The following is an 11753-nucleotide window of genomic DNA, read 5'->3' on the forward strand; positions in this document are numbered from 1 at the left end:
TAGGTACGCTATTAGGACCAAGACTTTTTTCAGTTTTGAGTTTGTTTGTAATGAGACCAGATATTTCATTTTCAGTAACAGGATTAATAAAAAACGATTTAGCATTTGGAATGTTAAGAAAGTCACTAAATACGCGTTTTGGGGGTATGGCTTTGCTAAGTAGTTTGTTATGTATAGTGCTAAAAAAATTGTTAAATATATTAGATACGGCAGTGTGATCAGTGATAAGATTTTCGTTCAATTTAAGTTTAAAAGATGTATTGTGTGTTGAAGGTCTAATATTAATTATTTCTTTTATTCCCTTCCAGGTGTTTTTAACACTATTCAGATTATTATTAAAATACGTAATATAGTATGTTTTTTTGCTAAATTTTAATAAATTGGAAATTTTGTTTCTATAAAATTTAAATTTTGTAAATAATTCATTTTTCTTATAAATATTTTTTGATTTTATAAACTTTTTATAAAGTTTGTTTTTAACTGAGATAGATTTAAGTATTCCATACGTTATCCAAGGTTTTGATTTTAGTTTAATTTGTTGGTTGGTTAGTATTTTGTAAGGAGCATGTCGGTCTAAGATTTCATCAAATGTTTTTAAAATAAAAACCATAGACTTATTAACATCATCATCTTTTTTAATAGAGAGTTCCCAGTTGATATTAGAAATTTCTTCAATAAATAAACTTTTATTAAATTTTTTGAAGCATCGTCTGTAAGTTTTTACTTTTTTGGGGTGTTTGGGTATGCCAGGAATGCAAATAAATTGTGCCATGTGGTCTGAAATTGAAATCGTAAGGTTACCTGAGTATTAATCAGTTGAATGAAAGTTTGTGAATATGTTGTCAATCAGCGTTTTAGATGTAGCCGTTATGCGTGATGGTAAAATTATAGAAGGGCTTAGTGAGTAAGAAGTTAAAGAATCAAGATATGTAGAAACAGGGTTAGATTCATTGTGACTTAATAGATCCATATTAAAATCACCCATTAGAAAGATCTTGTTTTTTTCGTTACTTAGCTTTTCAAGTAGAGGAGTTAAGTGGGAAGAAGTAAACTCATGTTGATTCATTGAGGGATGACGATAAATGCAGCCAATTATTATGTTTGATTCACAAGGTTTTTCGATTTCAACAAAAATAGACTCTAAATATTTAGATGAGTAAATCATAAGATCATTGCGAACTACGTAGTTTAAGTTTGAGCGTAAGTATAAAAGTGCTCCTCCTTTTTTAGCCTCAGTAGGACAATGCTCAATATTAAACCCGTTTATGTATATATCAGTTATATTTGTATCGTTTATATATAAATTAGATTCTGTAATACCTATTGCTAAGGGAAAATTGTTAAGAGAGCTGATAAGACTACAGAGTTCGTCAATGTGGAATGGCAGAGAAGCGATGTTAAGATGAATATATAGTTCCGAATTGGGGAGCATAGTTTTATTGAGATCAATAACGTCATAGTATTTGCAATTAACAGAACTGGGAAATTTATTTAGATCTTTAAAGATCTTTTTATGATTACTTGGAGTCTCAAAAGAGTTTAATGAACTAGTAGGTATATTCTTACATAATAATGTTGATTTAAGCTCCAAGTTGGAAATCGAGCTGAACGCCATACTCTTAGATAAACAACTATGACAATAAAAATCTGACGAGTCATTTGAAAGAAGATTATAAGAGTACGCATTAATATGAGTACACATTGCATGGACCCATGAGTTACACAGATCACATTGGATGGCTCTTTGATTATCAGTTATATTTTTATGACAAGTATTGCAGAGAGATTTGAATGCCATAATCTTTAGAAAAAATATTTTTATGTATATGCAGTATTAACTAATTAAAGTGACTAAAGTGTAAAATAGAGGTTTAAAAAATAAATGCAAAGTAAAAGACTAAATTTAATAATTTAAAACTTGGGTAACCGTTAGCGTGAGTAATCGAAAATAATTTTTAAAACAATACAAAAAAATAAGAACAATGATAGAAAAAAAGAATCACATTAAAGGTACTTAAAAGCTAACTTTTATAAAATTAAACAATCAAAATAAATTAAAATTAGACAAACCACGAACTAATGTTAAAAGTAACAATGACAACAATAAATATCGAATATAAAAAAACTAATACTATAATAATATCTAGTATATTAATAATATAAACTAATAATAATATAACTACTGTTAACTGTTACTAATAATATTATTATCAACAAAGATACTAGAACAATAACAAATAAAAATAAGTCAATAATAAATAAGTTTATAAAAATATAATATTAAAAATAAATGTAATATATTAAATAACTAGATATCAAACGAGGACTAATAATAAATACAATTAACTATGAATAAATAAAATAATGTGAGAAAATAAATAATAACATAATGACTGAAAAATAATAACTAATGAATTATAATCATGATTACAAGTTTTATCGTAAAGAAAAAAGAAAATTATCTAAAACAAAAAATAAAGAAATAATAAAAAATAAAAAATCTTCTAACACTACTTTTTCTTCTTTCTTTTTTAATTGATTATTAAATTCTTCTTATCTTTTTCTTCTTTTTATTTGTTTACTTTACTTTTCGTTCTTTTGTTTACCTTTTTTTTTCCTTCTTTTTTTTTTTTTTTTTTTTATTTTATTATTTAAGTTTATAAAGTGTTAAAAAATTCGAAGTTCTTTTTTATTTTTTTATATATATTTTTTCTTTTCCTTTTTGAATGCTTTTTGGTGTGTGTTTGCTTCAAGTTAATTTATATGATCGTTGATAAGTTATTTGTGCTTATAAAATAAATAATTAATATTTTTATATATTTATTTTTTTTTTTTTTTTTTTTTTTTTTCAATATTCTTTATATTTATCTTTAATTTTCTCTTTTGCCGTTATAAAAACGCATCCGCCATTTGCGAAGACCTTGCAATATCAACTTTACATATACATCTATTATTATGTATGTAGCAATTTTTTTTTGCGTTGTACATAATGCCTGGCAACCATATGAAAGAGTATGCGATTTCTAGTCTCATATACATTGACAATGACTGTGACCAATATATCTTTGCCCATATACACCTACACGTCTCAAAGGCTTTTTCTGTTTTTCCATCCTCCTAATTGAATGACTTTGTGTTTGTTTGTTTATTTATTTTATATAATATTGTCTTTACATTTTTACTGTTGCACAAGACATAATCTGAGCAGTGATGGGATGTTATGCTGGTTCCGGGTATTTGTTGTAATGAGATATCCTCATATCAGTTTATACTTTCACTTACAATTTGGCATGATTTATTGTTTGAAATTAACAAAGTAAGTAAAGTTATGCAGAATCCCTCGGCAGATATTTCTATTATGATAAAATTGGTGGAAACTACGAAAATTTTTTTAGAATCATTCAGAAGTGATGAATCATTTGAAGCAATTATTAAAAAATCTGAAGAAATAGCTATAAATTTAGGTACTGAGCCAGTATTCCCTCAAGTGCGGCTTAGCCGAAAACGATGTTTTTTTGAATATGAAGGAACTGATACACCTCTAAATGGAAAGTCTAAATATAAAGTAGATTTTTTTAATGCAATAATTGATGTTGCATTAGTAAGCTTAAATGAAAGATTCAAAATGCTTGATTCATACAACAAAATATTAGGTTTTTTAACCCGTACCGAAAAAATGCGAAGTTTAGATGCAAATGAATTGTTGAATGATTGTAAAAATTTAGAAATATCACTGAGAAATCCTAGTACAGAAGAATTGGACGTGAACCATGAAGAGTTATACTCGGAAATAAATACATTTTTAAGAATGGAAGCTTCGGCGGAATCGAAAGATGCACTGGAAATTTTGAAGTATATTACGGCAAATTCTTTAATCGAAATTTTTCCAAATTTATTTATTGCCCTACGAATTTTAATAACTTCCTCTATTTCAGTGGCAAGCGCAGAGAGGTCATTTTCCAAACTAAAACTCATAAAAAACTATTTACGTTCCACTATGGGTCAAGACCGCTTATCTGCATTAGCTTTAATTTCCATTGAAAATAAAATAAGTCGGTCCTTGGACTGTTCTGATTTAATTGATGAGTTTGCGTCTTTAAAAGTCAGAAAGGTTAAGTTTTAAGTCAATGTAATCGATCCTCCTAAAATCTGCGAAAAAAATAAATGGTATCGCATTTTGAGTAGTCTTATTAGTGCATCTTCATCCAAAATAAAAAAAATACTTAATGTACATTTAAAACCTATGTGCGTTTTTTGCTTCGTTACGTTCTAATAAATATCCAAAACACAATAGAGCACAAGAATTAAAAACTCAACTAATATAATAGAAAACTTGCCTATGGCCTCGCATATGGTAAATCCGCCACTGATTAAAATGATGACCTAATGTTAATACCATAAAAATATAATTCCAATCAAAACTTAAAATTCGTGCTGGTACTTAACTATAGTTTTCATTAGTCTAAACATAGGGTAGAGCGGGACAGGGGAGTATAACGGGACAGCTATGCCTGAAGCCTTATATCTCAGCTAAAAATTATTTTTTTTCCAAAAAATTTATTAGATAAAAATTTTAAAATATTGTGCTTCATTTTTGTGAAATAAATTAATTTTAGAATAAATTAATTTTGTGAAATAAATTAATTTTAGAATAAATTAATTTTGTGAAATAAATTAATTTTAGAATAAATTAATTTTGTGAAATAAATTAATTTTAGAATAAATTAATTTTGTGAAATAAATTAATTTTAGAATAAATTAATTTTGTGAAATACCAAAATGCATCATTAAGTTTGCAAAAAACAAAATTTGCATACTTTGTACAAGCGATACAACGTCAAAAGGTTTATGAACTATTGTTAATTTGCTTTATTTATAAAATGTTTATAATTTTTCAGACAGTATTTTTATCATCTTTTAGAAAGTGTATTTGGAATTAAACTTTTTAAATAGTTTTAAATTTAGTAAAATGACTTTCGTGGGGCATATCGGGACAACAAGTTATTTATATATTTGATTATATTGCTACAATTTTTTTTACAGTTTGATGATTTTATTTTGATCTAAAATATTATTTTCATTATTTAGAAAAGCAATATTAGTAATAAATTCAAAGAAATTGTTATTTTAATAACTTAACTTTAATTATTAATAGTGTTTAATGGAAGCAAGGATGGTTAGAAATTGTATAAAAAAGATTATTATTCCAATATGGGATGAAATGCAGTTTACGATTTGAATAAAAAGGAACATAGAACTTGAAAAGCTGCTGACACGTATGGCGTATTTAAATTTGCTCTACATTGGCATATTGCTAATAAGCCAGCTCATCAAAAAAGTTACCAAATAGTTTCAGGATACTTTTTGCGTGATTTATGTGATCCATTGTATATGTTGTTTAATTTTAAATTTAGTAGTAGTTACCAATTTAATAATATATACTAGTTTTGCCCTACTTAAATTTTAGAACATTTTCTTAAGTTTGTTTGTTTATGAGTATTTTATAACAAAACAAAAAATGTTTTTTTTATTTTAGTTATTATTTTTTTTTTGTGATGTATGGGTGTATGGGCGTATAATTTGTATAGGTGTGTTACTTTTTTGAGATTTTAATGTCTAATCATGTTTAAATGATAAAATTCCATCATTTTATATCACTTTTAAAGCTTTCTAATTAGCGAATAACTATTGCTTTTTAACTGTCCCGCTTTGCCCCACTATCTTGCATAATGTAGAAATTTTGCTTATCTAGAGTTTCGTTACCTTGGTTGTCATAACTTGTTTTTAGAATTTTTTTTCTTGTTTTTTCGTTTTCTTATTTATATAAAAACGAAAAAACAAAAAAGAAATTATCAAAATTAATATATCAAAAAATTGATATATCAATGAGTTTTAGGAAACTTATAAAAAACAGTGTTAACAATGATTAGTTTATCCGCAACTAGCATTTGTTTCTTAAGTGTCCCTTTATGCCCCGCTCTACCCAAAGTCCAAAATCATGTCTGGAAAACCAACAAGAGACAAAAATGTAGGAATCTGGTGCAAAAGCCTGAAACAGAGAAATCAAACCAAGCTATGAGTTCCAGTATGATTTTTTTCTTATTTTCCTAATTTCTTTCTAAATTTCTTAAGAAACCCCTTTCAACTGTTACTGCTCCAGAGTTCTCTGATGAATCTCTTGGCCAAGTTTCTTTGGTTTCTGAAACAATGTTTAAGCTGACCTAAGAGTTTGAACATTATAAAGATTTGGCTTGTAATTAAATTTGTGACTCAGTAAATCAAGAGCAATTCATTTGAGTGATTCATTTATAAACTTAGATGTGGGAAAATTGACGTTTCCAATTACCGACTCTCAGCGTTATGACTTAAATCAAAATATTCCCCATCAAAATATAGAGAAATCTAATGAAAGTTACCCCAAAAATTTTAGAATTTTCTATCAAAGACTAAACATTTAGTTTTTGATAGAAAATTCTAAAATTTTGTTAAAGTTCAACAGCTTGAGACAGTGGAGTTAATTAACAATTGTAATTGAAAATAAATACTACAAAAATAATGAAGCATTGCTAATTTTGGTCAAAATTGCTCTTTTAATACTTGGCAAAGTGTTTGAATGTACAATTTACCTTCATAAGGAGTGCGCTAAGATACATTACCGAAAAGAGGTATTTCAAAACTTTCTAATTCAAAAATTAAAGTTTCAAAACTAAAGTAACGTCAGCATCAAAAAAATAAATGCTAGAAAGTTTAAAAACTAAATTATTCAAGAAAAAAATCATAAACAAACAAGAAAGAGTTTACGAAATATTAAGATATTGAAAAAAGTACAAACATAAATTAAAATAAATTCGAAAACAATGAACTCTGTTGTTAGATTAAATAAAAGTAAACTAAAAGAGTTAATCAACATAATAATTACCAAGAGAAAATGAAGCTCGTATTGGATTTTATTTCGCAAATTGAGCTTCATTTTCTCTTGGTAATTGGTAACCATCTTTTAATAAAGCTTCTTCAGTGTTTGCAAAAATTTATAGTGATTAGTTTGCAATGAACGCAGTAACCTGTTAAAGAATGTTGGTATAATTCAAAAAATTGCAAAAAAAAACTTGTATGTTTTAAGTTGTAGGTTTCGTTGAAATGTTCAAACTCTTCAAAAGCATTATTTATTTAAACTAGATTTAGATGACTGAAACAAATCCAATAGTTTAAGCAATCATGGCTCTTTGTTTATTGTGACCCCTTAAAACTAATCTTGTTTTTTTACCGTGTTTTAGTATTAACGGCTTACTTAGATTATTCAGATAATAAAGATGATGATAATGAAGAACACTGAGATAATACTTAAAATTTTTTAAAAAGCACACTAAAATGGTACATAAAATCTTTCAAAAAACACTCTGAAATGGCATCTAAAATGTTTCAAAAAGCTAGTGTTGTTACCGACTTTGACTAAATCGACTGAAGTCGATTAGTCGAAAGTTGAAATTAGTTGACTTTGAAATATGAATAGTCAATTTAGGGGAAAGTAATTTAATGGTGAACGCGGGGTAACTCCGAGCATGGTCAAAACAGCATGATAGAAAAAGATAGTTGACAATTTCTTTTTGCCTGCAAAGAGAGGTCCCATACTGAGTTCCAGACAGGCAGTAGTGTAGTGAAGCTGCGCACTTTGTTCTTAATAAATTGATTCTAACTTTTTCTGATAAATTCATGTAATTTTTTGCTTAAGAAACGTTCCCGTTGTAGCTACTATAGATATAAAACCACTCCTTTTGTTGTTGTTATTGCATAGTAACATAATCAAAGAGTTTTTAACACTTATTATATTTTGGGTATGTCAATACAACTCAATAGATTAATCAGAAACTCAATAGATTAACCGTATAAAACTTGTTAGTGTCCGCGGGGAAATAACGAACGATCTTAGTGGGGTATTTTCGAACGTCTAAAGTGTCATTGATAACACACGGACGTCAGGCGACCAGAAATTTAATGTTTCTTATATTTGTCACATTTAATTTTAACAGATAAATTGTTAGATACGTAATTTCATTTTAGAGTGAAAACCAGAGAATGTTTTACATAGAGTGAAAACCAGAGAATGTTTACAAAAGAAACATTCCACTATTATTACTAGTTCGCCAATTAGAAACGTTTTAAAGCTAAAGAAAAGTAAGAAGAAAGAAGACAAAATTAATACTAGTAAAACTAAAAATTAAAAAAAAGAAAGAAGAATTTTAATCTATTAGATTAAAAAGATCATGAACTATTATGCAAAGAAAAAAAAAAGGCGGAGGTGATAAAGAACTTTTTTGTTTAATTCGCGAAAAAAAGTATAAGGATCCATCCACAGAAGTCTGGATCATGTGTCATAAATACCAGTCCAGGTTGCACAAAACTGCACAATTGGTGAAAGCACGTCGCGGGGTTTTGTTTGTGATTTTTGTTTGTATTATGTTTTTAAAAATTGTTCATTGCATGTAAACATTATTTATAACTAATTAAACTTTCGGTTGCGTATTTCAAAGCTCGGGGCTAGGCTATTTAATAGCTCGGGGCTATGCTATTTAAAGTTGTGTTGCAACCTCTAAATGTCATTACTTTTTGATATATATATATATATATATATATATATATATATATATATATATATATATATATATATATATATATATATATATATATATATATATATATATATACATATATACTTAGGGTGAAAGCGGCATCACTTTTTGGATCAAAGTTAGGTATCTAATGTATGTAATATATGATTGTACCAAGTATTTAAGGCGGCCCCTAAATCATTGGGTTTGAGAACAGATTGTCTCGTTTTCGGAGCGATCTTTCTCTCATATTATTTTGCTCATTTATTATTTAAACAATATGATAAAACAGAAAAAAACAGAAAAACGAATATGAATTACTTTATTATTTTTATTAAAATTTATTTCAAAAAAATAAATTATTCCCATTTCGACTAAATCGACTTTTAGTCTAGTTAGTCGATTTCAAAAATGTATCAGTCGATTTTAGTAGAATTATTTAATAGTCATAACAACACTACAAAAAGCACACTGAGATCCTACTTAAAATGTTTCAGCAACATGTAACTATTATTGAGCAGTTTTTCAAATATCAAGTACAAACCAACAAGTTATTTAAAATTTAATTGCTGTAATAAATACTTTAATGAGCCATGGAACAAATTGGTTTACTTCCATCCAACTCGTATCGAATGTAAGTACGATGTTTGATAAACCTCCATACCAGTCTTTGTAATTCAAATAAACCCTTTGAAAAAAATGTTTAAGTTAAATAAGTTATTGAAAATCGTTTTAAAAGTTATTGAAACCTCTGTTACTAACCTTTTTTGTTTTTGTATTTGTTAATATTTAAAAATCAGTCCAAAATAATTATTTGTGTTTCATTATTTATAAATAAACTTAACGCAATTTTGGCGGATTGATGAATTTCATGGTTATCTCTCTTTTTTCTTTACTGTTGCTATTTACTGTTGTTACCCAGCGGGCATTTGTTTTTAAAAGTTACGTTCTAAATGTATTTTAATTGTCTTTTAAACATCTTCTAAACATTCTTACGTAAAGAAAATTTAAAAGACGTTTAAAAAACGTTTGAAAGACATTTAGAACGTAATTTTTAAGAACAAATGCCCGTAAGGTATTTACTGTTATCATTTATTATTTATTACGCATGTAAATATTTAAAACGCTTAAAAACGGGTGATAAGACAACTTGTCTTCTTCATGCTCCGACAAGGTTTTATATATTGTATTATGTTTTTACTTTTTTTATTTATAATTTGAACAAACAATATATGAATAAATTTAAAAAGATCGTTTAGCACGCATGCAAATTGTATGCTGTTCGCCTTGATTGCCTAAAAACCCAATTTTGCCAAATTTTTACAAATTGCGCAAAGTGTTAATGCAATATTTGCTTCAAGAAATTATTTTAAAAGTGTATTGAAATAACTTGTTATTTTGTTATTGATCCTAAAATAAAAATAAATACTGAAACGAAAAGCTAATTAAACGCTGTACTTAGCACTGCTTCTGTGTGTCTACCATGTTTTTTTTTTCATGCAAAAGAGAAAAATAATTTAAATAAGATATGCAGGTTACAAGTAATCAAAATGTGGCGCTTCAAAAATTTATTCAAAACTGTATTTGAGCCAAGTTAACTATGTTACGAAAATATTTCATTTGAAAAATGAAATGCTTCACTGAAAAACCCATATTTTTATCGGGTTTTGTCTCACATGCCCATAAATTTTTAAAATAATGTCTAACATTTCGCAGCGTATCAACTTAAATTGAACTGGGAGTTAAATAAAATGGCAAATCGACTGTAGCAACTGTAGCAAAAGTCAATTTGTCATATTTTGAAACAACTCTATACATACCCCTGATAATTTTTTATATATTAACCCTATTTAGCTCCAATTTTTTTATTAACAAGGAAGTCTTACGTAGTGACTAAAAGTCATCAAGCGAGAACCTGTAGCAAAAAAAAAAATTGTGTAGCAAAGATAGAAACTCTGTAATATATCCAGTCTCCGTTAATAAAACTTTTTTTCATAAAGTGGGTAACAAACATTAAATATAATTATAAAGACTAAATTAAATAGCACCGTCTGTTGGTTTATTTATTTAGCCTATTATGAAAATGGTGAAATTTGTTTATGTTTATGAAAAATGGTGAAATGTGTTTATTGCTGTTCTACGAGCTATTTATGATTGAAGAAGTCAAATGATTTGTATGGCAAACCTTACGGCAAACGATTTAAAAAAGTTTTAAAAAATTTATAGATTTCCCGGAGACAAAGAGAAGAAAACACGTTGGATAGAACTTTAACCTAATACGTCTAACAACACTTTATTATATGATCTGATTGACATCAAAACTTTAAAAAGATCAAACTAAAATGCACAATTTTCCTCTCAGATAGATTTTTAGTTTATTCTAAAATTGCAAGGAACCTTCTACTACTTTTTTTAATTTGGAAATTTCTACTAGGAAATTACTACTATTATTCTCTGTGACAAGGTGTATGTTACAAAGATGTTATTGTATCATGAAGTTGTTGATTTTGAAAAACCAATGATATAAATTCTCTTTCGAAAATGATTATAATATAGATATAAATCACTGTAATAAACATCTTTCCATGTTATTAACGCATTTTTAATCAAGATGGAAAGACTAAATGAATCTTGATCGGAAATGCGTAAATCTTCCAAAGTTAAATGCTCAGCTTTAATTAAAAATTACGATACAGTTTTATTAGACGCTTCCCATAGGAATTGTCTAATAAAACTGTATCTAAGGAACTTTCTACTACTTTTTTTTTTTAACTTCTACTAGGAACTATTGTTCCCTTTGACAAGATGTATGATACAAAATTGTACCAAGAAGTTGCTGCTTTGGGAAAACCATTGATATAAATTCGCTTTCGAAAAGTATTTTAGATGTTATGATAGCTTGTAATACAAGTTATATGTTTGATGGTCCTAAATTTCTTTTGAAAATGATGTGAAAACCTGTAAACAAATATATTTCTAATTTTTATGTGATCAAATTTGTTTAACTTTAAAATCAGTAAGAAAGTCAAATAGCAAAGCAAAGGCAATTAAATGCGATAAAAATCTAACTTTAGCATTTAATGAAAAGCATCGGTTAACTACAGATAGAATTCTTTTGTTGTTTGACTTTTGTCCATGTTATCAAAA

General features: G+C 27.1%; 1 protein-coding gene across 1 annotated transcript; it reads left to right on the forward strand.

Moving 5' to 3' along the window:
• The first annotated feature begins 3220 nt into the window (after positions 1–3220).
• Positions 3221–4123, forward strand: LOC136087062 (uncharacterized). Its single transcript, XM_065809568.1, has one exon. It carries the CDS (start codon positions 3221–3223, stop codon positions 4121–4123), a length of 903 nt encoding a protein of 300 aa, XP_065665640.1.
• Positions 4124–11753: the final 7630 nt, after the last annotated feature.

Source organism: Hydra vulgaris, chromosome 11 (genome assembly GCF_038396675.1).
Source record: "Hydra vulgaris chromosome 11, alternate assembly HydraT2T_AEP".
In the NCBI taxonomy this organism is placed as follows: domain Eukaryota; kingdom Metazoa; phylum Cnidaria; class Hydrozoa; order Anthoathecata; family Hydridae; genus Hydra; species Hydra vulgaris.

Excerpts from the sequence above, each read along its gene's own strand:
- LOC136087062 (XM_065809568.1), top strand. The coding sequence starts at position 3,221 with ATGCTGGTTCCGGGTATTTGTTGTAATGAGATATCCTCATATCAGTTT.